Source organism: Trachinotus anak, unplaced genomic scaffold (assembly GCF_046630095.1).
Source record: "Trachinotus anak isolate AG129_WGS33_773 ecotype Australia unplaced genomic scaffold, CSIRO_AGI_Tana_v1 ptg000013l, whole genome shotgun sequence".
In the NCBI taxonomy this organism is placed as follows: domain Eukaryota; kingdom Metazoa; phylum Chordata; class Actinopteri; order Carangiformes; family Carangidae; genus Trachinotus; species Trachinotus anak.
This window is the reverse complement of record NW_027273864.1, coordinates 20,442,548-20,467,498: the sequence shown is the minus strand read 5'-3', so window position 1 is coordinate 20,467,498 and position 24,951 is coordinate 20,442,548. Positions and strand designations below refer to the sequence as shown.

Below are 24,951 nucleotides of genomic sequence, written 5' to 3'. Positions count from 1 at the left end.
TAATTGGTGCCAGTTTCCATTTTCATTTCCAAAAATTACAGTGGCGTAGCAGCGTTCTGTTCATTCTGCCCACATCCATACTGTGCGTGTGTGTGTGTGTGTGAGAGAGAGAGAGTGAGTGAGTGTGCATAAGCGCGAGAGACACTGAAAGCAAGAAAGAAAGAAAGAGAGAGAGACGGGAGGGTGAAAAAGAAAAACAGATAGAGGGAGCTGAGAGACACTCTGCTGTGCTGCATGTGTAAACGTATGCAGTATCTCTGTGATGACTGTTTGCGCTTTGTTCTGTTTATGTGTGTATAATGAGTCATCAGTGATTGGCCAAGTTGATGTGGTCAGCGATGGAGGCAGAGGGAACACTTTACAGTAAGTGCATCGATGGAAAAGAACCTCTCTGGGAGGGAAGAGGAGGGGAGAAAGGAGGGGAGGGGGGGTCTGGGCAGAGCAGAGGAGCACATCATTCCTCCAACTGTAGGAGTAAATTACACAAAAATACACAAAACTCACCACAGTTGAGCACAAAAGCCACCGTGACGGAGGAGCAGAAAAAAAAAAAAGAATACTTTAGATTTGGATAAACACACGTGCAGGGGCTGCGGGAAAAGTAAACAAGGCAAAGACATTTTTTCTGGGACGAATGCATCACTGGAGACGGTGAGGTCGAGATGGAAGAAGGTAAAACTGCATCAAACTGTGTGATTTCAAATGTAATGTGTTATAGGCACGTTCAGGGCGGGACAGTGTACCAGAACCCCACTGTGATCTGGTTTAGCGGAACATGCTCACTATTCAAACATTAGTTTATCACAGTGCAGCTTAGCCTTTGAAAAAAGAAACTGTAAATCAAATGCCTTCAGGTTTCTCTCTCATGCACACACACACAAACACACACACACACACACACACACACACACACTGGGAGGGGCTGAATAAGGGAGGATACGCCACTGCCCCACTACTACACCCACTATGACCCATTATTCAGCAGCTCTTCCCCGTAAATGTGATAATTATATCCTTGCCCATTCGCAGAACAGCATAAATATACAAACCAAGCTGCTTCTGTTTATTCTCCCTGTAATTCCTCCTTTATTTCCTCCAACACTTAGTTAATCCATTATAAACCAACATTGTTAAGCAGTTTGTGCACTATTATGTGTATCAAGAATGTGAAGTTATTAGGTAATGTGAATTTTAGAAAAAATATACGTGTGTGTCCGGACTTCCATGCTGATCTATGTGTGTGTGTGAGTATATGGGTGCATGTGCGTGCATCCATGTGTGTCAAAATGTGTGTGTGTGTTTGTGCGTGTGTGCTGGCACGCCAAAGCGCTATTGTGCAGCAGCGACCACAGAGCACCCCCCCACCTCCAACCCCCCCCCCCCAACCCCGCCACAACAAAGAGCAATTAAACACCGCTGCCTTGCCAGCTGAGGAGCCAACCGCCAGCCACACTTCCACAAACAGGCAGATCTGTTTAAAACCAAAGGGGAGAAGCAATAAAAGCCAACCTACCGAGAGCAACCCCCTCCAATCCCCTTCCGCTGATTCAAACCAGAAGGTGACTGGCTGGGTTCACCCTATCACTCACAATCACCGTTCAGGCCGCATTACCATCAGATGTGTATGCAAAACTTAACCCGTGCAATGGCGTTCTACACACGGTTAGTGCACATCAGCTGCATGGGCATGGTTAAAAAACAAGGTTATGAGAAATGCAGCATCTCTCACAAATTGTGTTGAAGCATAGTGAGGCTATCGTGCTCACACTGCATATGACGAAGCCTCATTCCCTCCAGTTGTCTCTGTATTACAGGGCTTTAAGATGTGAGAAAATGAGCTCAGATGCACAGTGTCCTTTCAGGGTTTGTTGCTGTATGTTTCTTTCAATGACAGGCTACTTGTCCACAGGATGCGTACATGGAATTGCACTGTGTTTGTTTGACCTGCCAAAGATCCTTTTAAGGATTAAAGCCTTTTCCTCACCACATTAAAACAGTGGAAATGGTAGCACATAGCATACCAGCTCATTTCATTCTCTCATTTTTTGGCGTCAGTCTTTGCCAGGCACCTACTACTGACTGTGCATACTGTCTGTGTTTTGTACTGTCCCCTGTTTGTTTTTACTTCAAATGTCAAAGTGATTCTCTGGTATTGCTAGGGGTAGTACTCTATTACAAGTTAAGTCCTGCATGAACAATTACTTATGCAAAGTACAGATGTAATGAAGGCAAAATATACTCAAAGTATCAAAAATAAAGGTACTCAGGATGGTGCAGACTGGCTTTTATCAGTGTTATCATTGTATATATTGGAATATAACTATTGATGAATTAATATGTAAGTGGCTTTTTACTGTTGGCTTTGTTTGAGCCACTTAATGTAATGTTGGCTAGTTTAATTTATTGCAATGTATTATATATATATATATATATATATATATATATATATATATATATATATATATATATATATATATATATATATATATATATATATATAAATCTTAATCTTCAAAGTAACTGGTGACTATAGTTGCCAAAATGCAGTGTTGCTGAACTATAAGGTAGCATGAAATATAAATACTCAAGAAAAGTACAAGTATCTCAAAATTATACTTACTGCAAGTATGATATATAACTAAATGTACTTACTTGCATCCTAGGTGTGATCAAATATCATAATTGACCAATGTAAGCCAAATCTTTGAAAAAGTTGTTTAGTGTTATAATGCTCTTTATGTTTATCCTTTATTTTGAAAGAGGAACATGATTATTTTATTTTATTTTATCATTAAATACCAACATGGACATAAATAGATCAACAAATACATGAAAACAAATACACAATAAAAACAGAAAACACAGATGAAGACATTTAAGTTTTTGTTGAAATATTTCTTGGTGTGTCCAAGGTCCATGGCACTGATGGGCAGGTCTCTCTTTTTTCGCACATAATTTGTCCTGCCTTATTCCACTGTGACCCCAGCAGAGGGCAGGAGTGCAGGAACCTGCCATGAAGCAGCTGTGGATCCTGTCCTGGCCCTGGCCTAGTCCAGCCCACCCTAGCCCGGCTCGGCCCAGGTTCAGCGTGGGCCGCATCGCGGTGTCTCTGGTCAGGCAGCCTGGAGCCCTTGGGCGCTGGCAAGGGGTGCGGGCGTCCGGGAGGGGCCCCCTCAAAAGCCATCTACGAGGGGCCACACCCACACGGCCATTACGGTGGAGGCTGTTCTGGGCTTCTCCCGAGGCCGCCCGCCTGCCATTTTTAGAGCAGCAACAGAGTAGACCACATGCTGTGGCTTCAGGAAAGTGGGGGGAAGGAAGGTTTCTTCTTTATTTTCAGTCAAAGTGCCATTGGGCTTTGGGAGAATTTCTACATTTGCACTCCAGTTGACTCAGTCAGTGAGGAGAAATTGTTTATCTCTTAGATGAAACTAAAAAAAAAAAAACCCATCTTGCTTCCTGGTTTAAGTTTCTGACCCAGCTTTTGCTCAGCAACAAGGAACCTTTCATTCAAGACAAATGAAATTCCACAACCCAGTACCTTTAATGCGTCTGTTTTACTTGTGTGGTTTGGTGTTTCTTCCAATCATAAAAGAATAGATGAAAGTATTAAACTTAGTTCCAAGATCTTGTGAAATATGTGAAGCTTGGTTGATTCAGTCCTGCGCAGTCTCAGTGTTTTTCAGGAGAGTGTGTGGGTGAAGCTTTGGGTGGTCCAAAGGAGAGAAGACTTGAGCTTCCTCTTGCACACATATGGTGTGGCTTGGCCTTTTTGTTTTGATTTTAGGGGTTTTAGGTTATAAGTAATAAAGTCCCCTTTAGGTACGACCTGCTTATTTTACCTACCTATAATGTCATTCTATTTCTGTATTGTATGCCCTACCCAGTCCTCTCATCATTTCTGTCAGCACTTACAGCCTTTTTCCAGCTCCAGCCTGCTGCACATTCAAAATCTACACTTTTTGCATCTTGTCAATCACGTGTTTTTGACACTTTCAAACCTTGCTTTAATCCACAACTCCTGTCTGTCTAACTTCGCTTCTGCTCGTCTTGATCCTCCTCTTCCCTCTTGATCAGTATCACCAGGAAGTCCCCACATCAGTCTCCTCTCCAGAAGAGGAAACACAAGTCAAGAACACTTCACTTCTGTTCCACACAATCACTCAATACACAGGGACATCTGATACTCTTGGTCACCCATCTAGAACATAGAGGCAAATGCACTCTTTTGACCCACTTGAAGATATTATCCCTCTCCTGCAGTGCAATATGTCTTTCATAAATAAACGATAGTTCCAGTCCTCCAAACCACATCGTTATGGCACTAAGACATCAAATGTAAAGCTTTGAACGATCCACTGTTAGGAGTAAAAGAGCTAAGAGAGATGGAGGCTTTGTCTTGTGAGTGGTGGACCACAGAGCTGAAGTGGATCTCATGAGGGAGAGAAAAATGCTATACAGAAACAATCAGCGTCAGAGTTATACCATAGGCCCTCACAATGCACAAGATGTTTGTATTTTATGGGATTCATTTAGTAAAACCCATAGAAAAAAAATATTATAATTATATATATGGTGTGAAGACTGCTGTTTAACTGTAGGAAACATTAAGCATGAAAAAGAAAACAAGGAAAAGTAACAAAAAACACTACAAAACACTTCTTAAACTGGGAAAAAATCTGGTTATTTCAATACAATAAGAACATCCAGGAGGGGAGTTCATTAAATCAAGGAGAACGGAAGTTATTTCCAGTGTGAGGGGACTGCTGGTGGCACACACACGACACATGGAACAGATCACACGACGCATGGAGTTGGATTTGCCGTACGAAATAAAGTAACCCAAAAAAGAAAACCTCAATTTACTCCTTTTAAAAACCCTCCCCTCTTTTTGGCAGGGCTCCGCCAAGGAGTAATGAGCTCCCACCCAAACCTCAGCACCAGCTGCTGTCAGGGTCTGGGGGCACTGACTAAACATGTATAAACCAGCAGGGAGGGGTGGGGGGTGGGTGCTCTGTCCTTTGGAGTACAGTACAGCTCAGTACCTTCTGACATGACAGCGTTCAAAGGAATCGATAAGAGTTAACATCCGAGAGGAAAAAAGCTGCTAACACATAAAAAACACACAAGAAAACTGACAACTCCTTTCTTTTGAAAGACACCCGGGGGGGGGGGGGGGGGGGGGGGGCTGCTTTCAACTCATCCAGAGCAACTCTCATGTCAAGTCTTAAGGATAAAAACTGACTAGTTTACAGGCAAAAGTGTTTAGAGCAAGCGGCAACCTGCGGAAACCAACACAAAAGTGCCAGAAAACTGCAGTTCCTTGAGTGGCCACTTGAGGCTAGCTCCATAAGTGAGTCAGTCCCCATAGACGCCCATGTTAAAAGCAGATCATGAAACGTTTACAGCCTAATACAAAAAAACGTTTTGTCTGAATTAGCTAATGGAGGTGAGATTTTATAGATTGAGTGAAAGATGACATTTCATACAAACTGAAGCGTATACTTGCCACAAAATGGCATGCTCCGAAAGTGCCCCACCTCTTTGCCCATCTTTTTGGATTAGCCAGGAGTTAGGTGCAGTCAGGCACTGCCAAGATGGCGACAACGCAGCAGCCCTCAGAAATCTATATGTGACATCACCGAGGCTATGTCCGTCTTTACATATATGATGTATATAATTTGAAAGAGAATTGTGTGTACTCTCTAACCTCTGCACACCTGGCAAATTGCTGCATGCCCTTGTTGAATAGTCAGTTTTAGAAAGTACGACAATCATCTCGACAGTTACAACAATCCTACATAGTTAGTCCTACATTTTAAAAAAGGCAGCCCTATCTTTGATTTGAAAGAAGTCATTCCAGGTGTGCAGTAATATGCTCCAGCAAAACGACACAGAGGTTGTCTGGCAAAAAAGCTGAGCCAGGCTCAACCTTGGAAATGATGCAATATGACATCATCCGGCAAGGTGCTGTATTGACAACTTAGATACCTGCAAGCTCACATTTGTTCAGTGAATCTTGTAACATGAGCAAAGTATTTCAAGTGTTTACCTTGCAATGGTTGTGACAAAAGATAAAATAACTGCCACCTGATCATTTTCCAGGGCTGTAAAATCCTGTATAATGGGATGAAACAGTGTTGAGCCAGAATTGGAGACATCTTCAGATTCACAAATCTGTTCCTCAGACTGGACTTCCTGGATTGAATGGCTCACTAGTGCCTGAAGTAACATGCAGTGTTACTGTAACGTGTAACATTCAGTCAAAACATCCACCCAAACGATGTTTGATGATCTGACAAGTACCTTATTTGAAGCATATTGAGACCTTTAAGACCTTCAAGCAAGTCCACATGAAGTCACAATCTTTCAGATCTCAATGCTGACCATAAATATAACAAAATTTTCAAAGCTTTGTTAATATTGACTCAAACTGAGATCAATAATACAGAGGTCAAATAATTAAATGTAGGACCTGTCTGAAGTAGGTTGACTGCATGTAAAGCCTGAAATCCTCATTTCTGTGATGAATTTTGTACATGCTGTGCCTGGGCCCCTACTCACAAGCTTTTAAAGCTACTCGGGATGTCCCATTTTCACCCATTATGACTCATGATTATATACTTTTATTGTGTGTTTTATTTCTGTGAAATAAATCCGTAAAAATGAAATGAAATTAAATGTAGGGTTGACTTGCATTCAAGAGTCAAATATACAGCACTGCCATAAAATAACATATTCTTTAACAAAGACACTGCCATCAAACAATCAAATATTATATTTTCTAAAACACAAAATTCAAGATCAAATCAGTTCAATAAAGAGCCTAGTGTGGTTGGGGGTTACCATCCACATACATAACACAACATGCTTTTTATAACTTTCAGCAGAGGTTGCCTTAGATATTAAGAATCACCCACATACTCAGCCCTGCCACTCTGCATGTATGTTGCTTGAACCTGCCAGTGTCCAGCCAAAAGTGGAGTGCTCCTCCAAGTCCCTCTCATTTCACAAAGTATGTATAAAGAGATATTGAAACAGACTGTCATTGCTGTCATTGCGCCATCTTGAGCAATTGCATGCATGACGCCTGTTGGGGTCATTAGGTGGCCACAGGTCTCCTCGACAGACAGGGAGATTACAGGCCAGATGTCGGCTTGTATACAGCAAGAAGGCGGTGGACTGGGATTTGTTTGGGAGTAGATGGACTTCTGTGTTTCTCGAGCTGATACTTGCATGTAATACTCTGTATGACAAACAGCATATTCAGCATGTTACACAACATTTGCAATTCCAGAGTGGGATAATAAGTCTGACATTCTGCAAACAGTAAAAATTCTTCATAGAGGAAAACAATTAATGTCTCCCCAGTGCCATGTGGGATTATTTCTGACATGTGTGGTCACTGAGACATCACAGCGAGACGGGCGCAAACTAGACTTTGCTGGGGGTGGGGATGTCAGACTGAAATTATGTTGCTCTTTTAGAAACAAGATTCAAAGTAATAACAGGCGGGAAACTTTTTTGCAGCGTTTCTATTTGCATTTGCTCAAAAGTTCATGTCCAAAAAGGAAAAGTCTTATAGGGAGAGCATTTTCATCGCACTGCTATATGTGATCACCACCATGTCTGGTGCCTGAACATGTTCTGTCCATTGGTTGAAATGCAGCCTGTTGGTGGTTGAATTACTCAAAACCACCAACATGCCCCAAAGTAGAGACAGACCACTCGATCCGGGCAGGTCATTTTATTAAAAGCATGTTGTTGCTTTTCATGTCTGACATCGGGCTAACATCTGATGCCATAATCAGCAGCATCAACAGCAGTACAAATGGACATGATATTCACTGGTACGTTGTATATCCCACCACCCTGTCTCTTTCTCTCCCTCAGTCTCTCTGTCTATACGTCTCCCTCTTTCTCTCCTCTTCCCCACTTCTCTCGCTCTCTCATTTTCCGTTGACAAGCTCTCTGAATCTTTGACCACACAGCCTGGAAAAATAGCACGGAGTCATGCTGCAAGGCAAGTCTATCCCTGACCCTGATTCCCTCTCACCACATTTCCATCAGCAGCGAAGTAAAACACATCTAATCATTTCAATTTTCCCCCTCCGTCGCAGTATTATTAACATTGTTAATTTTCTGAGGGTTGCAGCCCAGAGGGGAATGTCAAGGGAAATGCATTATGGCGAGATATTCCATTGATCCACCATTATACACACTTACTTGGTTGCTGTAATGGCCTAATGATACCAAGAGGCCAATTTAAAACAAATGTAGAAAACAGAAGGCTATTCACCCCCCCAAAAAAAGATTTATTAAAAAGCATGTGATGTCAATGTATAGACATAGCCTCACAGCGAAAGAGTCCCACTGCTTTGTTTCATGCTTATTTGTACTGCTGCTGCGCTTTCCTGTTACCACCAAGATGAATTATCTGGCAAAACTTAGATTACTATTTCAAGAAAGATGCCTGCTGGATGAGCTTGCCGGTACTTAAGTGTACACAATGAAGCTACTGGGAGCACAGCAGAAATGCAGTGCTCCCAGTAGTCTGCTGATATTTTAATTTTCTTCATAGGAAGAAAAAAAAAAAAGCTGTCATATAAGTTGTAGTTTTATTTTATTTTACTATATCTTAAATATAGCAACTTTACTGGGATACTGATTACCTCTGCCAAGGAGGTTATGTTTTCACCAATTTGTCAGCAGGATTATGCAAAAAGTACTGAACTGATTTGTACTTGGTGGAGCGATGGAGCACTGGGGCATGGGCCATTACATTTTTGTGCAGATCTGGACCATTTACTTAGAATTTTCTTCTCTTAACTCTGGTGTATGTTGTTTAACATTGACGGAGGTCTGCTTCAGGTTGGAAATGAAGACCTAATGATTTAGGAAGTTTGAGGAGAGTGTTCAAAGATTGTTTTACAAGGATAAGTCTGAAAGTACAAAATCATAAACAAAGTCATGTGACATTATTTTTACTTACTGTATTGAATGTGAGCTACCCAAAGTTTCCCAGTTTCTGACCTAACAGGATTGTCCTTTGCAAACAATGTGATTTCCACTGCTTGTACACCTCTTCACTAGTTACTTCAATAAAATACCCAAGTATAATGTAGCACATCTATAATATAGTACAAATATGTTTTGTACTATACATTTTATTATAATTATTAACAGGTCTTTCTACAAAATATATAAATAAGCCAAATGTCCCAAAGGAATTAGTGTTTAATGCTCTCTTAACATAAAACATGAATTTTGCTTAAGTAAAATATAGTCTAAAATTCTGATTATATTTTCAATCTACCAAGGCAGGTGCACAGGTGAACTGTAATCTTGAAATATCTGATTAAAATATAAGAAACATGACCAAAAATTTGACCAAACATGCAATGCCAACTTTCTGTTTTTAAAGGTTTTCAATACTTGGTGCTATGGAAACACTGTGGGACTCAAAAAGTGTTGAGATTCATTATTCCTTCCATGCTTCATCACCTTTGTCCTCTGATTACCCTTCACTCACTTGAGCCTTGTTGGCACACATGTAGACTCCATCTCTGCTCAGAAGACTCGGTTGTAAGCAAACAAACTGCCATCTTCATTCAACTCGTCACTGGGAGTGGTTTCATTTTCTATGGAGCAGAGCAACCAGAAGAAGTTTCGCCAAAGTGAAACGGCTCAACTACAATGTTTGCATGGAAAAGTTGACCACTGGTGAGCATGATGCAGACAGTCCATGTTGGAGACAGTCTTATTGCTTCCTGTTTTTTTTTTTTTGTTTTTTTTTTATTATTATTACCAAAGCGAAATATCTTCTGGGAAAAAGTAAAGATTTTGTCAGTCAAAAGGCACAAGGGTATGGAACACTAATGTCTTTTCAAAAAATACAGTAATGAACGTTATGCGAACACACAGAGTTAGAGCATCGTTGTGTCTGTTCTTGATGGTTGTGAAAAATTGTGACAGCTAGTACATGGTGGATATGGTAACTGGTATATAGCCTGCAAGCACAAACAGGACTACAACAAAGTCAGTGAGAGTAATGAAGTGAATTCATTGCAATCACCTTGAGCACCCTGCACACCTACAGTAAATGTCTGTATATAATTTGGGTAATAAAGAACTTACTGTCTTAAGATTTGCTTTGCTTTTTCTGAAGTTGAAACAGTTGCGCTTTTTAATCCATACTTTTTGATGAAGTAAAATTGGTTAATTTTAAACGAGGTTCAAGCAGTATCGAATATCTCAAACCTCCTAATATACAAAAAAGAATTATATTACAACATCTGCAAAATGTGACTTAAAAAAACAGAGTATTTCCATCATGGAAACAAGTTGTGTTGACAGGGGTCCAGTGACAGATTTTTAAATATTTTGTCACATTTTGACATGTTTTTGTTTTCTTTGTCCAGGCATTTTTTTCCCCCTGTGTTATGGAAAATCTGATTAAAAGAAGTAAAGTTCAGTGTTTTTCATTTCAGATTCTAATGAACTATCAAACACGATGATCAAGTCCAAACCAAAGCACCAGTGCATCTAGTTCATCGAGGTCGCAGCACTGAGACAACCTTTGGAAAGCTGAGGTCTTTACCCAGAATGCCTGTGCTTCCCTGCACAGTAAGAAAAAGATGCAACACTCTTGTTTGAATAATGTGTCTCATCAGTTGCCTTGTTGAAACATTATTACTATATAAACCACAATGAAGTTGATACAAATACATTGATATTTTTTGTTAATGCAGCGATCATGAGCCTGGGCAAAGGTGCCAGCAATACTACAGAAACCTGGAACTACTAATACCTGTGATAGCTGTCATATGGACAATAACTATCCAAATGAAACATGTAATCAGCCCAGGGCAACATAATCATGCCCACCCAACGCCCCGAGGTTCATCAAGCCTGTGCTGCCTACTGTACGACCCAAAGACCTAAACCACACAGGGCAGAAAATAGTAAATAGAGCAGAGAAAGCTTTTTGAAGAGGCTGTTAAGAGCTTAACGCATTCTCTAATTATAGATCTCACTTGCTCTCTTTTGAAGAGAACTGTAAATGGGCACACGCCAAAGTTTTAGATTACTACAAGTCTTATAAAAATGAGGAAAAGCGGCCCATTGGAGACCACTTTTTAGCAGTATAGGAGCTTTTTACCTCCCCTCTCATTTCACTTAAATGTAAAACATATAAAGCATTAATGAACGCTAAGAAGAAAAGGAACACTTCACTTAAAGACTTACACCAGTGACACAATATGTGTCAAATGAGAGGGGAAAGAAATGCCTCAGAAAGTCTGAAAAGATTGCCACGTAGAACACATGTATCTGTGAGGATTCTGGCACGCTACAGTGCACTTACAGGAGGCCTTATTGATTCTATTTCTTATGGATTTCAGTAGATAGATACATAGCAGGTGTTGTCACGGTTTGCCTTCAGTGACACTTTGCCCTTAGTTTGAGGTGAGGTTTATATGACTGCGAGTACAGTCCTGTAGGAGTGTGTGACAGTGTAAACTACTGGATGTAGCAGCCTTTGTTCTTCTACTCACACCCCTTCTGGGATAAGAAAATAAAGCAATGAAGGTCAGTTGGAGAACAGACTGCCAAATATAGCTGCTGTGTTCATGTGAGGGCCAGACTCTCCAGAACGACAAGCCCTGCTCCAACCATGCCCTGTAATTGAGGAGAAAATAAGGACAGAAATTATATGTTTATTTTTGACAACAATTTTAATCTTCTGTGCTCTCCTTCAGAAAACGAGACGCCCACAAAAAGGCGCTGAGAATCCGTCTTACTCGAGACTGAAAGTTGAGTTTTTAAATTTTTCAACCAATAAATGAAATCAATGAAACATACACAGTCGTAGAAACCTGAATGACAGTTTCAATTTCAGCCTTTTTTTTCTCCTCCTTTCGATTGAGATCCATCTTCAGCACCTGTAAATCACACAGGTTAAGAGGAGCATATAAAGCATATTTTGCTTTCCAAACACTATGATCAGGATAGGTTTTGTTTTTCAAATAATACTTAAATTATCAAAATATTGCTTTTTCACTTTCATGTATTGTGACACTTATGTTATACCATAGGTGGACAAAAATGCTTAAATTGAATGGTTTCATATATTTGCACATTTTTAATGTGACTGTACATAATACTACTGTTTCTACTATGATGCATTACTATTTGTTATATGCAAATTTATGCAATAAAAAGAACAGTACAGCTTAATTGGGTTTGTCACAGTGCATCCCTTAATGCAGGTTAATTATTTTGTTTCTAAATAAAATCAAAAGTTGAATGATTCTCCGGAGTGTACAAGTTTATAATGAATTCGTATAGAGTTATGATTTTCTTCATGATTTTAAAAAGGTTTATACAAAGTTTGACAGACAAAAAAGACCACTGCCATAAGTTTACATGCTTGCAAGCAAACTGGGGGAGACATTTGAAATTGGTAAGTCAGCAAAATCAGGCAAATACACATTTTAATATTTTCCTCTGAAAAGTATTGACAACAGACTCGATTATCAATGATGACAGTAAGATATTTGGACGATTCTGAAATAGCACGCTGCAACCGACTTTGGCCGACTTTTTTCTTTTTCTTCTTCTTTTTTTTTTTTTTTTTTGGCACTTTTAAACTCTGTTTCAGCTTTCATCCTTCATTTTCTTCCTCTTTCTTGAGGAAACAATCCTGCGAGTCTCTTCCCCTCGTCAAATCGCCGTATGAATTCATTTTATTTGATGCGATAATCTCTTCTTTATTTTATTTAACGAGTTGATCCTTTACTTCTTCGCTTGTCTCTGTGCTTCAGTCTCTTTAACCATCACAGTTAATGTCTAAAAAGGCAGTTAACTGCATTTAAGAATATTGGAAACAGAGAGAGAGGGTTGAAACCAGAATAATAAAATCTCAGATGGAAACCACAGACTCGGTCAGCTTCATTTTTTTGATTTATGTGGCGTAGGCCGAGGGTACATGTTCTTTTGTTATTTTTCCTCTCTCAGAGGAGTCCGGGAAGGAGTTTTATAGTCCGACTTTTTATTTACAGTTCTCCTACAGTGATGTGTCTCATAGCATGAAAGCAACTGACAGTGTGTCTAGATCTGTTATCTTTATGCAGAAACCCGGCTGCATGTTTCTCTGTGAGATGAAGTTAAGTGTAATCTCTTGCCTCAGACTCCACTGCACTAATCCCAGTGGAAAAAATAATGCCAGTGAAATTGAAATAATGTCCACATGGTGATTGATGAGTAACCCATTCATGCGTTTATCTTGAAAAAGGATTCGACACTCTCCGTTTGGGGAGGTGGGATGTCCCCTTTTCATCCACCAATCTCCGTCCGTTTTCCTCCATCTCTGGGTTTTTATTGCTTCTTAGCGAGTCTTCAAAGAGCCCGGAGCCTGTAATTAGGGGGCGGGCTCCCTGCGCCTCAAAACACTTCCCCGCGGTACTGCCCGACTTCTCCCAAAGTGTCCCGGGACTCAGAGCTGCGCTTCTCCCGCTCCCCTCAGCTTCCTTAGGATTTTGTTTCTCAGGGATGGCCGCATCTATTCTGGAGGTAGGGAATGTAATTGTAAGTAGATTTGGGGTTTTTTTTTCTTCTTCTTCTTCTTCTTCACACGAAACCCAACTTTTATGATGTGAATATTGCTGAAATTCCGGCTAGAGCTTATTAAAAGAGTCAGGCAGTTGTAGCTTGATGTGAGGAAACTTAGCCCTGGAGTTTAATAAGAAGGTATCTGGCATATGGCAGATAATATATGACTGACTGTAAATCTGTGCCTTAACTAGATAATGGAAATTCAAATTTGCATTGATGAAGAAAGATCTTGGGTTTTCATTGTAAGTGATTTAAAGGAGCTTAAGGTTTGGCTGCTGACAGAGTTGCTCAGTCCCATGAAACTTTACTACTCACATTTTACCCTCTGCCTAAGCCTAAGATTTACATTTCCTCTATGCATTATTCATTCTATAGCCTACAGCAAACATAAAACTGTAAGGATCGCTTAACAAAACATAATCTCACATGGCCACAAGAAGCTTTACAGAAACCAGCAGTGGATGGAAATGAAGAAGACAGCAGGGACTGAAGGAGCAGTAAAACACCTTAGAGTCAGCGATGAAACTGTATCAATCTAAAAAAGGATGCAGAGGGTCAGACCCCAGGGCTTGTTGTAAGAGAGGGCGATAACTGCTAACCCCTTCTGAATGGGAGGTCAGTCTGCATAGAAAGACCAAGGTTTACGTGTGAGGATTTCCATTCACGCTTGTTCAAAGTTATCGGCTACAATTAAAAAGAGAAATAGTTTGCCTGAACACCAAAAAAGTTGACTTTAAAGCATATCATAAGAATGTTACACTAGATGAGTGATACCACATCAGATAACAAACAATTAGATACAACGAAGATAGTATAAACTCAAGAGTACATGTTATGGAAACACAGTGATATTCAACAGAAATATGATGTGAATGTGTAGTGATATTTCAGTCATCCACACCTACGGTGAGCAGTAACAAACACAGACACAACGCCTCTGATACGTCGTGCTGTGGTGTTAGTTACCCGCCACATGGAGAAGGAAAATACTAGAGAGGGAACTATTTAAAAAAAAAAACATCACATAATTTTTTTTTTTTTTTTTTGTCAGATATGCCCAAGAATTCACCACTGTTTTGTTTTCTAAAAGAGCTTATGAAGCTTCTGAATGTTTACAGGAAACACCACGGCATATATTGACATAAACACACACAATGGTTACATCTAAATCTGTAAGAACTTAAACAGGACAATGGTGTGACTGTTGTGACAAAGTGTACCACGTACCACCTTCAGTGTCATGGAGACCACTTAAAAAAAAACATGTGTGACTAGATTTCTGTGTCTGCTATAACTGAGACACAGTTACAGTTAAAAGTGCAGTCCTTAGATACATGCATACGCATTTTATTTTTATTTTTATCGTATGTTGCTGACTGTGGAGACAGGTGGAAAACTTTAAAACAAGCATGAATGCAAAATTAAGAATAGCTTGTAGACAGTGGTTAAAGTGAAACAAAAGAGCGAGGGAATTCCGCCTTTGCTGAGCGGAGCAGATCCTTCACAGGCATAAACATTCACTGCTTAAAATTGCCCTGACCACTTTGAAAACGGAGCGAGCAGGAAAAGCCAGCGGTGGCAGTCAGACATAAGTTTTTTATTAGAGTTGACACTGACAGAAGCAGCAGCAGCAAGCAGCCATTTCCTGCAGACAGACAGTCTCATTTTGTCCCATGTCTCCTCCTCCCCAGGAAGACGCACGCTATGGCTCCAGTCCTCTGGCTATGTTAACTGCTACCTGTAACAAGTTTGGCAGCACCAGCCCCGTCAGGGATTCGGCTACACCCGGTAAGACCGGCAGCACCACTCCAGTAAAGAAGCCCTACACCATGACCTCTGACCTTCAGACAGCTAAGAACGGACGGACCGCAGACGGCAGTGGCCTGGCAGACTCCTACACTGGCTCCTTCACCACAGCTGCAGGAGGAGGAGGAGGTGGCGGGCTGCTTACCCCAACTGGAAGCCCCCCTCCTTCAGCCGGAGGCTACACTACAGAATATAATCCTTTCTCCCACTCCTTCCAGACCTCTGTCTCCCAGGACCCGTCTCTTTTAGTGTCCAAGGCCCACGCTACGGCCGATTGCCTCACCAGTGTCTATACCTCACTGGACATGACACACCCTTATGGCTCCTGGTATAAAGCCGGCATTCACCCTGGCATTACTGCTGCCCCGGCCAATGCCACATCCTCCTGGTGGGACGTCCACCCCAACTCCAACTGGCTGTCAGCAACGCAGCCCCAGGCAGACGGAGGCCTCCAGGCCTCCCTGCAGCCTGTAGCACCGCAGGCCTCTCTGAGCCCACAACTACCCAGCTACAGCACCGACTTTACGCCCCTCAACCCAGCACCTTACCCCTCTGTTGGACTGGGCTCCTCCTCGCACCTCCTCCAGCCTTCCCAGCACATGCTGCCCCAGGACATGTACAAGCCCAAGCCTGTGCCAAGTGCAGGGCTGATTGAGAGTCCCATGGGCCTAAAGCCTGCTAGGGGATCAGGGGGCTACAGCGGAGGAGCAACACCCACTAGGTCCTCATGTGACTGCCCCAACTGCCAGGAGCTGGAGAGGCTGGGAGCCTCTGCTGCATCCCTGAGGAAGAAGCCCGTCCACAGCTGCCACATCCCAGGCTGTGGGAAGGTCTATGGCAAGGCCTCCCACCTCAAAGCCCACCTGCGCTGGCACACTGGAGAGCGGCCCTTTGTTTGCAACTGGCTGTTCTGCGGGAAGCGTTTCACTCGCTCAGACGAACTGGAGAGGCACGTGCGCACCCACACACGGGAGAAGAAGTTCACCTGTCTACTGTGCAACAAGCGTTTCACACGTAGCGACCACCTCTCAAAGCACCAGAAGACCCATGCGGATTCTGCAATGCAGGGGAAAGCTGTAGCCGTGGAGGGAGACACAGATCCTCGGAGTGAAGAGGCCGCAGAGCTCAACACCAGCGCTGTGCCCACCAATCCTGTCGCTGACCAAATCACCAATGGAGATGAGAAGACTGGCACACCTAACGGAGTGGAGAACAGCAGTGGACTGTTGGAGATCTGACTTCATTAAATCTTCTGTTCAGTACTATTTGAGACATGGTGGGTTAGTTTATTATGGTGAAAAAATCATCTTTTAAATAAAAAAAGACAGTATTTTGTTTCAAGATATACAAAGGACACCAGATCAAGTTTAAAAAGACTTGATATGATAAATGACTGAACATGTTGCAGGTAGCAATCATTTCATTTTCTCTGGACCACACAGACACACAGACACACAGAAACACACACGCACAACAAGAGCAAGCCTGCAAACATATACCAATGCATAAATGTATGCAGGCACACACAAATATGAGCAACCAAACCAGGATGTACATGAACACACGTACACATGCACAGAGATAACTATGAACAAATGTGCAAGCATATATTATGCATACATACAAGCAACCAAACACACAATACTCTGCCTGCAAACACACATGCACAAACACATACAAGTAAACAGGCTCATGCGCACATTTTGTAGCCTCCACACATTTTCTGCCTTTCAAATGAGACAAACCACTGGGGAAATTTAATCTGCAAAAGCAGAAGGAAAAGAGCTCTGAAGCCACAAAAGGAAAGTAGTTTTAGAATGAGACTTATGGTTGGGATGATGGAGTTGATGGAGCATTGCATGCCTAGAGAAAAATCTGATTTACAGCTGTACTTTGATACTTATTCATTATTCTTGAAACAATCAAAGGACAGTCTTACTTACTGCTTCTTGTTGCCAAAGACATTTTGATGTAAAAGGTTTTGCATTTCACTTTTGTTTGCTGTTTGCTTCTTACTATGTCTAATTTAATTTCATATTTACATAAATAATCTAATTTATGTCTTAAATTATACACATGGAAGATTATCTTGCACCCTGCAGGAAATATAATGCCTGGAAAGAAAACAACAAAAAAAACCAAAAAAAAAAAAAAAAAAACGCAAGATGGTTGAAGCTGGCCAAAAAGAAATTAAAATGCATTAAATTAATACTTTTTTCTTATTTATTAGTTAAAAGGTGGAGTTTGGGGCTATGTTTTTTAAGATTTATTTATAGATCTTGAAGTTAGATGTGCGTGTAAACTATTTCTCTATAATCTTTTAATTGTGAAGTCTTCCACACCTGGCAAAGTAATGATTAATAAGGGCTTCTCCTTGTTTGTACATACTATATATTTGCAACAATATATAGATATTGTTAGGTGTGTTATTTTTCTACTTTTTTATGTATTTTCTACATTTTGTATAACTTCCATGATGAAAAAGATGTCTATGTTGCTTCAGTTAAAAGAAACATAAACATAAGAGCTTAATTTGTTGTTCATAATTTGGCTCATTGTGGTAGTGCTGAACTGCCAGTGTTTTCTGATTTGTTGTGAAATGAGTGTATAAGATACTGTAAATAGGGATAAAGCATGAAACCTGGCGAAGGTATACATGTTGTAAAAGTTATGGTGTGGAATCATGACAATTTTGGTGCTTTTAAAAGTAAAGAAATTTCAAATGCATTTTCTTCGCTGGTGTTATTCTTATATAAGGACATTCAAATATATCAGTTTGACTTTAAGGTGCAAAAAATGAAAAGCAGTTGTCCGTTGAGCATGAAGCTCACTCGTCCACACTTCATCCCCTCCTCTCCTCGCTCACCATCATTCTTTTCATATCTTACTTTATTTCCATCTGACCACGGCCAACCAAATACTTTCATTATCTTTTGCAGCACAAACAAAGCCGTCCACTGAAGTGAAGTCTTAACTCCACACAATGACCCCCTTTCAGAGAGCCACTGTAGTTACACTCAAGACAATTACTCCACTCTCCAGCTTGAGAGGGGTAATTACTGAGAGCGATGCTCCAGCAGAATCAGGAGAGGGGAGAAGAGGGGATTAGGACATGGGAGCTGTGGTTGTATTGTTTATTGAGGGAGGTGGTCAAACAAAAGACCCCAATTAAGTCAGGATGCAGGACGAAAGACATGATGTGGAGATATGAACGCAGAGAAGAGGTTGGGCGGAGCATCAAGTATGTTTTATAGCCTGTCAAAAACCTCAGATTCTGCTGCCACTGCACATGGCATTTTCTTGTGTTTCTGCAACAGTTTAAGCCACTTTTTGTCCAGTGTTCTGTCAAGTCACTCAAGCTATACTGCAGACTAATAAAAATACTTGAGGTGGGTGGACTTCCCACTCTGCATTAAAGAACAGATAGCCTCAGGAAAGACTAAATGAAGCAGGCAACAGATGTGTTCTGCTCTGTAGTAACACCAGGCATAGAATTAAAGGAGTTCATCCTTACGACATGCTAATAACCATACTGTTAACAGGTGAGGTTTTAAAAGAATAAGCACATAAAACAAGCTTAGAGATTTGTTAAAATCCTTCCTCACCTTGGTGAAAAATTCATTTACTTAACCAGTCATAAGAAACAAATGGGACATGCAATGGGAAACCAAACATTTGTTATATAAAAGTAAGGATTTTCATCACAGAAGTGAAAACCTGTACCTAGAACCCCTCTGAAGCTGCCGACTCTCCTGTTGTAACATTTACACTTCCCTGGCTGCATGGTTCCAATTTAGGGCTTCTAATGAGCTGTAGTTGAGGTCAATTTATATAAAATGTCCTGAGGCCGACTCTGTCATCAGGGACCGACATGTTTATGGTGGTCTGAAGTGGGCGCACGGTTGAGTCCAAAGCATAAAAAGCAAACAGGGAGAATGGGGTATGGGTAGGGTGTGTCAGGCCAGCGAGTGAGGGTGGGGGGGTTAAGAAGACGGTCAGTGGCTTTTAAAACCTCTGCTGCTACTGGTATTTTCTGCCTTTTTAAAATACACTCCCTGAGCAGTGGTGGTGGTGTACTGTAGCCTTAACTTTATTTTTACTTCTTTTATTTAGAAAGCCAGGAAACATTAAATGTTGCTTCAAATAAGGTCATAAAAAGAAAATATACATGCAGTGACACATAGCAACAGAAGCTGGACAATCTGTTCCATATGGCTTGCCCACTCATGCCCCTGCACTCCATTTACAAAATCAAATTACTGTAGACTTAACAGGACTAAAAAGGTTATTCCAGAGGATCCCAGACACACCTGTTAAAGCCATCACACAGCCCATTTCCGACCTGACACAAAGAAGCAATTTTAAAACATTCACTCAAGCAGTGTTTACTTAAGTCTTGATGAGCTAGACAAACTTACACTTAATGAATTACTCCAGGGAGTTTCAACTTTCTGAGAGACTCCAATCCCAGCTCTTTAAGAAGGAGAGAGCAACTCATCATGATGTGTTGAACAAAATGCTAATGAACACTGCTTTTCCTGCTATTATCTGGTCCTAACTGAGTAGTCAAGTAAAACAATGGACTGTGCTCTGACATAGCCACAGGCACAGGTGCCTACTACTCAGTGTATACAGGGCAGGGGCTGGGGGTGGGGATGGGACTGTGGGATGCATGAGGCAGGACAAAAGCACAGGTGTCTGCAGGTGTGGCTGGGGTCTCTGTGACAGAGAGGGGGAAGAAAGGGAAAAGAATGTCAGGACGCCCAGAGGCTCAGCGGTCAGGCCAGAAGTAAAAACAAGATAAGGTTTTTTGGCAAAGGGGAAAGGCAAACTGACCTGAGTGAACCATAACATGACCTGGAGAGCAGAGGTCAGGCTAAATAAAAGAGGGGTTAAAGAGGAAAACATACCAGATAAGAGAGGGCAGGAGGTAAAAAGGTCAAGCTACCTTCCAGATGTACTTTATGTCTTCCTTGCTTATCATTTTAAGCCATCATTTACATGTCAGGAGAGGAAGCAGGGCCATGTTACAAAGACATGCAAAAGATGTGCCTCAGTCATTAAGTATCTTCATGTGCTTTTCTTCATTCATGCAGTAAATTCAGTTCAAACAACGTGCCACAGTCTGAGTCCAGCTGATGCAACAATGCTGTATCTTGCTGCACTACTTCCTATCTGTCCTCACTGCACTGTAGGAATCATTACTACAATGGTGATGGAGGTTAGACCACCCTCTCTTTTGACAAAACAAACAGCAGCCCGCGTGCCTTGCATCATCAAAACTCGAGTGCTTCTCATATTTCCAACTCTAATCATACAATATCGCAGCCTGTCCTCGCCTGAGAGCTGCCTTTAAAGTTTAAAGGGAGTCCTCCCTTGCTGCCCAATGCACCAAATGCACCACTAAATGAGGCCATTTTGTTTATAGGAACTGTGGGAGGGTTGTGGGTGACTCTGTGCCCCTTTTAAAAGATAATATCCTTCCCATTTAATGGCCTCCGGATGACAAATTGCTTCCAGGGGAAAATTAAGTTAAGAAAATTGCATGTGTGACACATAAAGTAAAGACAAATCCACTCTACTTAAGATGTTTGACATCCATAATTCAATTATGTGCAGCAGTAGGTGCAGATTTTTTGGAAAAACCACATTTGCCCAAGAGGCCTGAATAAAGTACATGCTTTAGCTCTTTATCAGTCATCTCAAGTATATCTCATCAAGTAGCATCAATGTACACTTCTAATTAAGGCAAACGATTAATTTTGCATACAGATTTCAAATTCAGTCACGTACGGAGACCTATAGTGAAAGCACGTATTGTAAAGTTCACTTGATTTTGACCTTTTTTTCATTGAAAAGAGGAACTGAGATGAGATATCTCTTGAGATGGTTGGAAAAACACTTAGAAAATTGATGGCCCATTATAACCTCATACTCTTACAAATATCTAGAACACCCATAAACTGTTCTTTCCTTTTCAAAATGCTTACTATCTTGATGGTATTCTGACTGACGTACAACCCAAACCGTTTTTGTTTGCTTTTTTTTTCCAAGTTCAAGCCACTAAATACTTCCTTGGAACATTTAAAATGAAGGGATTTAAGAGAGACAGTACAGAGCAGGGCTGGTGGATATGTAAAAACACAAAACCCTCAGGAGAGAAGGTAGAGAAAACACAATCAGGGAAACCTGCCACTAAAAGTACAGCGGTAAGTGAGAAAAGAGAAGGCAGCCAAATAGCAAATGAATCTGGATTTGGATCAACTGAATGAGGAAACTGTAGAAGGAAAAAGAGTCAGGGAGGAAGGAGGGGGAAAAGAGAGAGAGAGACAGTGAGACAGACGGAGAGAGAGAGAGAGAGCGAGAGAGAGAGAGAGAGAGAGAGAGAGTCAAAATGCAGAAAGAGAACTGAGTGATTTGGGTTGGAAGCGGGAGCACAGAGCCAGGGTTGGCAGGGTTTTGGTGGAGGAGTGTGGTGGTTCAGAAGTCCTCCAGCGCGAGGCGCCAGTGTGTCCAGCGGGGGCCCTGACCATGAGCTGCCTCACCCCCCCAGAGCCACGGCCACAAACTCCCTCTCCCCCTTCACCACCAGCACCGCCACCCATCCAACCCAAAACCCACTGGCAGTCAGCGCTTCACTGAAGCTGCTGCTGCTGCTGCATGTTTATTTAATATTCTGAAGAAATTGAAATATCTTTGTGGGTTAACTCACATACATACACAATTACATATCACTCACCCGCACACACACACATTCACACACATATGTACATGCACGCATACGTTCACACACATTACCACCACAATATATAAATAAATAAAGTAGAGTAATAACGTTCTCTTGATCTGAGGCCAAGAATAGAGTTGGAGAAAATCTTTTTCAAATGGTGTTTTCAGAAGTGTAGAGGGAGGAGCGTGAATGTCTGACACTGCATGTTGCCTGAGCAGGCGGCGTGTCTCAAACTGACTCCCACAGAGGAGAGAGAGCATTAACAAAGTGGTTTTACAAACAAGAAATAGTTCCCATGTGACAGGAACAGACTAACTGTGGCAAATAAATACGGGCAAACATTTGAATTTGTTGGGAAATCTAAATGCAGGTTTCATCATACATGGATGCCATTGGCTATATGAAAAAGTAAGCATTTCACATGTTAAGCAATTTAAAAACTCTGAGTGTGTGGTCTATAAATGAGAACATGTATATGAGGTGTTTGTGAAGTGCTAAATGCATGAATGTGCATGCCGGCCTTTTTCTGTGTGTGTGCGTATATTCATGCCTGAGAGCACACGCGCACACATCCATAATGAGACTCTGATCATTACAAAGCAATTCCTTCAGACAGAAATCCCTTAAACAGCCTTGGTTTTGGGCTTCACGCTATCCCCCTTCTGTCTCCTCTCTCCTCAACAGCCACCAACCACTGCTGCTGCCAAAAATAACACAGGAGCGCCACTCGAACCCGCGCCTCACCACAGCACAGCTTGGCCGCAAGAGAGGGATCAAAACACACACAAAAAAGGAAACACATCATATTGTGGAAGGAGGGAAAAAAGAGCATTCATACAGCTCCATGCTTGAAGATATCTACTGATGATTTTGGCAACCAAGGAACCACATATACTAATGCGCCAGGCCAAGACAGGGAAAAGGAAAGTGTGTTTGTGGATGTGTGCGTCTTTGTGTGCATACATTTCGGATGAAGTATATTGTCACTGCTGAGACAGTATTCATTTAAGGTCTCATTCACTCAGTGTTTTAACCGCTAGCTCAATAAAAACACTTACATTATCACGTTATAGGTCAATAAATTAGGGCTTTCAACCTACAAATGAGCGCCCGGAGAACAAGGCAAATTAACACTGAAAGTATGAATAATGAGCAGGAGGGGTATACTCTGGTCACAAATAAATCATGGTACTTTGATTGTAGGTTTGGGAGTTCAAATGGGAGACAACTTTACTCATTGTCACGGCCAGTTCACTTTGTGTTGCATTTGGCAAAACGTGCTTATCCACAGTGACACACTGATGCCAGTGAATGAAGCCATCAGAATCCGAGCTGTTTCAACGGTGGCCAGCAGGGGTTTACGAGCAAACCATCACGGGATTAATTGTCCAGCCACAGAAATAAAGGAAATGATGGAAAGGTGGAAAATGCACTGAAATATTTTATGGAAGTGCTGCTATATTAGTTGGGCAAGAGGTTCTGTACTTATGGGTCCAAATGAGTTTAAGGGTCTGCATGAATCCTCTGGGTTTTCACCGAGGCAAAGGGATTCAAACTAAACAAGAGAAACTGGACCCATGTTGGTATTGTTGTCAGTCTCTGATGTTATTCTATAATTAATTTCACTGCCATCAATTTCTTTCTAAATTATATATAATATGTTATCTAGTAGACCACACATTTATTTTCTTGCGTTGTATTTTGTTTTTTAATACTACTGGGCTCCACTTTGACTTGTTTAGACCAGGAACTCTCTATTTCATTTTTTGCTTATATTAAATTCTAGTGCCAAGAAGTGTGCCCATGTAAAAAAGCTTTTAACTTGTTAAGATGCTGTATAAGTAAAGTGTGTAACTACTATTATTTATCGTGGAGCTTTATCTCTGTAGGGTGTTCTTGACATACTGCAGTATGCTGTATGTCCAAAGCCTCTTTGTCTCTGTGTTGGTCTACAGTGGAGATGACAGGTGCCGGGGTACCTCGGTCCCCAAACCACCGACACAGTCCCGACAGAGGCTTGTCAGCCGCACAGATCAGCGACGAGCTGTCGCCCTCTTCCGGCCCTTTGTAGTCGTAAGAAATGCCAGGAGCTAGGGTGCAATAAAACTTGTGAGGCACAACAAATGCTTTTCTTTTTATTGCTGTAGCCTTTAATTGAGGAGCAAACTAAAAAAAAAAAAAAAATCTTACAGTTAAATAGCTACCCCGTGAATTGTGGGATGATTACTTGCTCACACGCTGAGCAAAACCAAGGTTAGCAAAAGAAACAACTGGTGCTGGTACTTACTTGAAAACTTCCATTTTGTGGTACATGTTCTTTTGAAGCAGTTGTTTGACAGCAGTGTTTTTAAGTTTTTAGTTAGCTGAAAAAAGAAATACAGTTATAAAAAAACAACGTTACACTCGTTTAGTGTGTTTTTGTAATGCAACAACAGTTCCTGCACTAACGTTAATAATTAAAACTCATGAGCGTTCATTTTACTGCACTAGCTAACGTCAGGTAAGCTAGGTTTGAACATTAATCCTACCTTATCCACATTTTTAAGTGGAAGTGTTCTACTTTTGGCGGATTATTTCCATATTTTAGTGACAGTGGTGCTTTTTTTTTTTTTCATCGGTGGATTCACCTGCTTCTGTCGTCGCTGCACATGGGTACCCGCCTGTTCCTGTCTCCTTGGTAAGACGCACTCGCCGGCGGTGGCTCCCGGCGTTCAAAACAAACGACGCCACTGCTTCTTCGGACCAATGAGAGTCCGAGTTTTGCCGGGGTACGTTATACGTCATAGCTGTTTTCTGTCGGA

At 41.4% G+C, this 24,951-nt stretch overlaps 1 protein-coding gene and 1 long non-coding RNA gene across 6 annotated transcripts; one reads left to right on the top strand and one right to left on the bottom strand.

Moving 5' to 3' along the window:
- Positions 1–2,664: 2,664 nt before the first annotated feature.
- LOC139630299 (uncharacterized) lies at positions 2,665–24,900 on the bottom strand. Of its 4 annotated transcripts, XR_011693143.1 has the most exons (6): positions 24,679–24,819; positions 24,438–24,513; positions 24,056–24,240; positions 11,558–11,942; positions 9,533–9,641; positions 2,665–7,246 (listed from the first exon to the last, which is right to left on the bottom strand). It is a non-coding gene; the product is annotated as an uncharacterized lncRNA (long non-coding RNA). The 4 variants fall into 4 exon arrangements; XR_011693145.1 differs by lacking the exons at positions 2,665–7,246; positions 9,533–9,641 and having other exon boundaries at positions 9,648–11,679; positions 11,863–11,942; XR_011693144.1 differs by lacking the exons at positions 2,665–7,246; positions 9,533–9,641 and having other exon boundaries at positions 9,648–11,942; positions 24,778–24,900.
- On the top strand, positions 13,440–18,147 carry sp7 (Sp7 transcription factor). 2 transcript variants are annotated; one of them, XM_071493579.1, is made up of 2 exons: positions 13,440–13,572; positions 15,306–18,147. In XM_071493579.1, the coding sequence occupies exons 1-2, from the start codon at positions 13,552–13,554 to the stop codon at positions 16,656–16,658; spliced, it is 1,374 nt and encodes a 457-aa protein (XP_071349680.1). In that variant the 5' UTR covers positions 13,440–13,551; the 3' UTR covers positions 16,659–18,147. The 2 variants fall into 2 exon arrangements, with proteins under 2 accessions (XP_071349680.1, XP_071349679.1); XM_071493578.1 differs by having other exon boundaries at positions 13,452–13,587.
- Positions 24,901–24,951: the final 51 nt, after the last annotated feature.

Bases quoted from the DNA above. Each gene is read 5' to 3' on its own strand.
- sp7 (XM_071493578.1), top strand. From the start codon at position 13,552: ATGGCCGCATCTATTCTGGAGGTAGGGAATGTAATT. The intron at 13,588-15,305 runs GTAAGTAGATTT...CCTCCTCCCCAG, and splicing joins TGGAGGTAGGGAATGTAATT to GAAGACGCACGCTATGGCTC.